This window comes from Archocentrus centrarchus, chromosome 24, assembly GCF_007364275.1.
Source record: "Archocentrus centrarchus isolate MPI-CPG fArcCen1 chromosome 24, fArcCen1, whole genome shotgun sequence".
Classification (NCBI taxonomy): domain Eukaryota; kingdom Metazoa; phylum Chordata; class Actinopteri; order Cichliformes; family Cichlidae; genus Archocentrus; species Archocentrus centrarchus.
Genome location: NC_044369.1, coordinates 5155305 through 5160435, shown reverse-complemented (window position 1 = coordinate 5160435; position 5131 = coordinate 5155305). Strand labels below are relative to the sequence as shown.

At 39.5% G+C, this 5131-nt stretch overlaps 1 protein-coding gene across 1 annotated transcript; it reads left to right on the top strand.

Moving 5' to 3' along the window:
• The first annotated feature begins 813 nt into the window (after positions 1 to 813).
• On the top strand, positions 814 to 4854 carry LOC115774563 (hydroxycarboxylic acid receptor 2-like). Its single transcript, XM_030721914.1, has 2 exons — positions 814 to 1625; positions 3456 to 4854. The coding sequence occupies exons 1-2, from the start codon at positions 1095 to 1097 to the stop codon at positions 3915 to 3917; spliced, it is 993 nt and encodes a 330-aa protein (XP_030577774.1). The 5' UTR covers positions 814 to 1094; the 3' UTR covers positions 3918 to 4854.
• Positions 4855 to 5131: the final 277 nt, after the last annotated feature.

Here is a 5131-nt window from a genome sequence, read left to right as displayed (position 1 = left end):
AACAATATTTAACTGAAAAGGTCAACACTGATTGGTCAGGCTCTGTGGAAGCTCAGTTTAAAGCTGGATTTAAGGTAGCTCAGAAAAAAAACCAAAAAAAACACGTATAAGCATTTTCATGTTTCGTGTGCCTAGTTTTGTTAAAATGATGTAGAAGAGCAGGAAAAGGGTGTGGTTCTTTAAAGTGTTCCTGGAAAGAGTCTGAATCTGTGGAGCTGTTCAGACTTGCTGAAGCAGTGAAGGCGTTCAAAGCATGCAGAGCAGAAAATGAGGCCTGGGGGTAACTCCCCTCACAGAAATCCGTCTCCTCTTCATTCTCTTTTCCTCACATTGTAGAAAACCGCGTCATCCAAATATCCCCCAGCAGCATTTTTAGCGTCTGCAGAGGAGGAAGTGAGACTGGTCTCTGAGCTGGGATCCTCGAGAGCTGTCACTCAAGAGAAACTCTAAGTGATGCAGTAGCTTCTGGGATTCACTGAATCCCCAGAAAAGCAAAACGGTTCATTTTTTCATAAGAACTCAAAATGTTCCCACACCGTTTCCTCAAGCAGGTGTCAGTCTGTCAGAAGCTTATCAGGATTAAAAAAAGGTTACACTGAAGGTTTAAATAAATGCCCTGATTTTAGAAAAAATCACGGTGCTTTGGTTCTTGGTTTCATCTTTGAATTGTTTGTGTTCTCAAAGTTGTGAGGGAGTTTTGGTCTGTGTAAGCCCGTTGGTGACTCGCCTCCTCATGCAACGAGGAGGAGCCTCAACAAGGAGGCAGAGCAGCAACACAAAAGGGACACCTACCATTTACACCACACACTTAGGTATTACTTGCTGATTTGACTGGAACCGGTACAGACTTTAAAATAAAGCTGCAGTGACTCGAGGACTGAAAGAAGAAACTTAAACAGAGGACCAAAAACTAAAGACACTGAGGAAACTTGTTTGGCAGGATTTCTGTTTTGTTTGCAGGGTGAGACTTGATCTTTGAACTGATTTCTTTTGAGAAACTACTTTGCTCTGCGCTCGCAGGTTAGAAATTCATTTTGTTTTCTAGCTTGCGACTCATATTTACTCCTTCCCAGGCAACTTTTTTGACTGTTGAAATGGGAAATGTCACTGCAACTTACAAATGTGACAATGACCGTGAGCTTCCACACAAGGAACTGTATAAGTTCTATGCAGCTGTCATGATTATAATTTTCATCTTGGCTTTGCCTCTGAATGCATCCGTCCTCCACCTCTTCATATTCAAGCTCAAGTTCTGGAAATCCAAATCAAATCACTTCTTCCTCTTTAACCTGGTGTTGGCCGACATCCTCCTGCTGATCTGCATGCCTGTAAAGGTGCACAACTTCATCCAGGAACAAAGATATACACATATGATCATCTCCAAAGCCGTGCTTTTCACGCTGTTTTTAAACCGCGGAGCCAGCATCGCCTTCCTAACAGTGATTTCCATTGATCGGTATTTTAAGGTGGTGCACCCTGGTCAAAAAGGTATCCTAAAAATGCTCAAGAAAGCGCCACAGATCTCGATCATGATCTGGGTGCTGCTTCTGCCTCTCACCATCCCCTCGATGCTGAAAAGTATTCACTGCAGCAGCCTCGATTCAGAAAGATATACCCTGATCACGGTAAGCTCACATGTTTGATGTATCTTTTAGTATCACTACATCCAAGTGTTTTCTACTCCTGGCAGTTTCTGGTGTGAAACAAGTGGTGACAAAGCATCTGAGCCACAAATAATTTGCCCAAAACTCTAATTATTTTTTGATGTTTATGAACTTGTGTTGTGATCATGTGGCAACACAGTGCCGAAGGAGCCTTGATGACAATGATACATGATACACAGCTAAATAAGATTGAAAATATTAAAATAACTCAGTTTACTGGATGTGATTAAGGTCCTAGAAGCTGAATCACAAATTAGAAATGTGCATTAGTCAAGTCTGAGCAGATGGGAATGTTCTCATCCATGCAGGCTAGTAGACAGACAACATTCACACTCACATTCACACCTATGCACAGTTTAGATTCACCCCACTAACTGCATGTATTTGGACTGTGGGGGGAAACCTGAGTACCCAGAGGAAACCCAAATACATGTACAGTCAGAAATATGGACAAATGTTCAGTGAGTACAACCATGTGTCTCATTATGAGGCAGTATGTCTGTTATTCAGATTATCATTGAGTTACAATGGGGCCAATTTCTAAACACAGGTGATGTTTACCCATCCTATTGTTTGCACAGTTTTTGCGTTGTGGGACCAAAGATGATAATGATAAAACTGAGGGTGCTGTGTAAAAATGTAAATAAAAATAAAGTTCAATGTTTTGTAAATCTCACGAACCCATATTTTATCCGCAATAGAGCAAACATATACCAAATGTTTAACCTTAGAAAATTTACCATTTTAAGAAAAATATTGGCTCATTTTGAATTTGATGGCAGCAACATATTTCAAAAAAGTTGACCTACAGCCATGGTTACTGCTGTGTAGCGTCCCGCTTGATCCCAGTTTCTGGACTTTTGGGGCAGGAATGTTGTCCTATTCTTGTCTGATGCAGGATTCCTGCTGCTCAGCAGTCCTGCCTCTTCTTTGTTGATGAACTGAGTTCACAGAAAGTGATTTCTGTAAGTGCTCTTGAGCCCATGCACTGATTTCCATGGCAGAATCATGCCTGTTTTTAATGCAGTGCTGCCCGAGGGCCTGGAGATCATGGGCATTTGGTTTAGTCTGTCGTGCACAGTGGTTTCTTCAGAAACTCTGAATCTTTTGAATCTGATGATGAGATATTCAAAGCATTTGCAATTTTACATTGAGAAACATTATTCAGAAATAGTTTCACAATTTCTAGATTAAGTTTTTTGGAGACTGAAGAATCTCTGCTCAGCTTTACTTCTTAAAAACTGATGCTTAATTTGCAAATTGCCAATTATGTTACTGATCTGGTGGCAATTAACCTGATTAGTCAAATTTTCTCTCCAGCTGTTTCTGTTAAGTAATGCTTATTTTTACCAGCCTTTAGTTGCCACTTTTTTTCTTGCAAATCATTGCATTGTCTTATTTCACATTTTATACAATGTCTCAACTCATTTGGAATTGGAGTCTTATTTCAGGAGTTTATAAGTTGTTAAAAAAAATACTATTTTAAACAAAATATTTTGTGTAAATTTTACAATAACAGAAAAAACTACGATGGTGATCTGTTGATCCAGGAGTGGCCTTATGTTATAAGTTGTGTGTGTTTCATTTAAACAAAGCAGTTTTTCACAAATGTTTTTATTCTAATAATCCTCCACAGTTGCCTTGAACAATGATTTTAAACTGTTAGCCTTCATGTTTCTGTTATACAACTATTCGGAACTCTTAGGCCAAACAATCAAGAAAGATACCTGTGCTATTGATGTACATTTGAATTACGTTGACCCCCTTTGTTTTTGGTTCCCCCTGTTTAAGGATGTGGTGGACGGCATACGAGAGACGGTCATCTTTACTCAGATCTTTATCCCCTTTTTCATCCTGGTCTACTGCACTGCGTGCATCGTCAAGCGACTCAAGACAAAAACAGTCGGGGATGAGAAAAAGCTGAAAAGAGCGGTCTTTGTGGTCATTACTGTCATGGTGGTCTTCTCGTTCTGCTTTCTCCCCGGCGCCATAGCGAGGATGGTCTTGGTGATCATTCGGGTCCAGGAGAAGTCTGATACCATCCAGGACAAAGCTGGAGTGGCCTTTGATGGCTTCATGGTCCTTTCCTACATCGACTGCCTGCTCGATCCGCTGGTCTACTGCTTCTGTAGCAGCAAGTTTAAAGCGCTCTATCTCTCCAGTTACTTCCCATTTTTACTGAAAGGAGCTCCACAGGCAACAGACCCCTCAACAGGAACCCCACCACAGCCTGCACGCAGTACTGTCATTTGAAGGTCATGAAAACAGAGGAGGAAGAGTTTCTCTCTGTGGTGACACCATATCAAAAACACAGCATACCACCTGAAAATGAAGATTCACCAAAAACACACTTACTTCATGAAAGGGGACTATGAGGTTAAAGTGCACTGTGGAGATAAGGCATATAAGTATTTGTCTACTTTCTCAAGATTTTTAAAACATGCGGAAATACAAACACACATGTTTATGAGCCCTGTAGCTATATCACAACAGTGATGGCAGAAATGTTTCTTTCATTATCACTGTTTACAATGTGGGTTAAAATTACTGTAGAAAATTGCCGGGATCGTTTCTTGTAAACTGATTTATGAGTCACAATAAACCGTACCTTGTTATGTTGAGAGCACCTCGATGATACCAGTTTGACAGCCCAGCTCGTCTTACTGAAGAGTAAAATTTCCCTGAATAACTCTTACTGTGTAAATCATGAATCATGCCTCCTGGCAGACACTAAAATGGGTCACCCCGGGGTGATCTCATTCACCTTAATGACATCATCAATAGCTATAATGCAGTGAGAAAGGACATGGCCTTCGATCACTGTCTGGCTATAAACAGGTACCTTACTCATTCAAGTAATCAGTCAGATTGAGTCTGCTCAGTCTGTGTTTGTGGTTTCATCTGTAATTTCGATCATCGGGGGGTTAAAGGTGAATCACTGTATGTATTCAGGGCATTTGAAGCATTGTTTGAACTGCTGAATCTCACCTAAAAACGATGGTTATTTTTTCTTTCTGGTGGATTTTCTCGTTTGCTGTTGAAATACTTTTGTATACAGAGGGGAAAAAAAAAACACTGTAAAGGTTCCTGTCAGCCCACCTATCAATACAGCATGGTCTCTTTTTGTAGTATTATTTATAGCCTACTCTTAATTTATTAATGCAAATAATTTTGGATATATATATATATATATATATATATATATACACACAGGTATACAGCTATGTTTGTGTCATTGAACACAACATGGCATTTTTCTTTTGCTGCTAACAGAAATAAGAACTGATGTTTTTATGTGTTACTGTCTGGCTGTTCAAAGAGATTTATAATTTCAGACATCACCTCATAAAATTACAAATTAATCTTTCATTACCTCCAAGATACCAGAGCAGTAATTCAACTGAGACTATAAGAAAGACACCATGTGACATTTTATTTATATATATATATATATATATATATATATA

What these genes read in the sequence shown, in the direction of transcription:
- LOC115774563 (XM_030721914.1), top strand. Translation starts at nt 1,095, where the DNA reads ATGGGAAATGTCACTGCAACTTACAAATGTGACAATGACCGTGAGCTT. An exon ending in AAAGATATACCCTGATCACG is followed by an intron (nt 1,626 to 3,455) that starts GTAAGCTCACAT and finishes CCCCTGTTTAAG; the next exon opens with GATGTGGTGGACGGCATACG.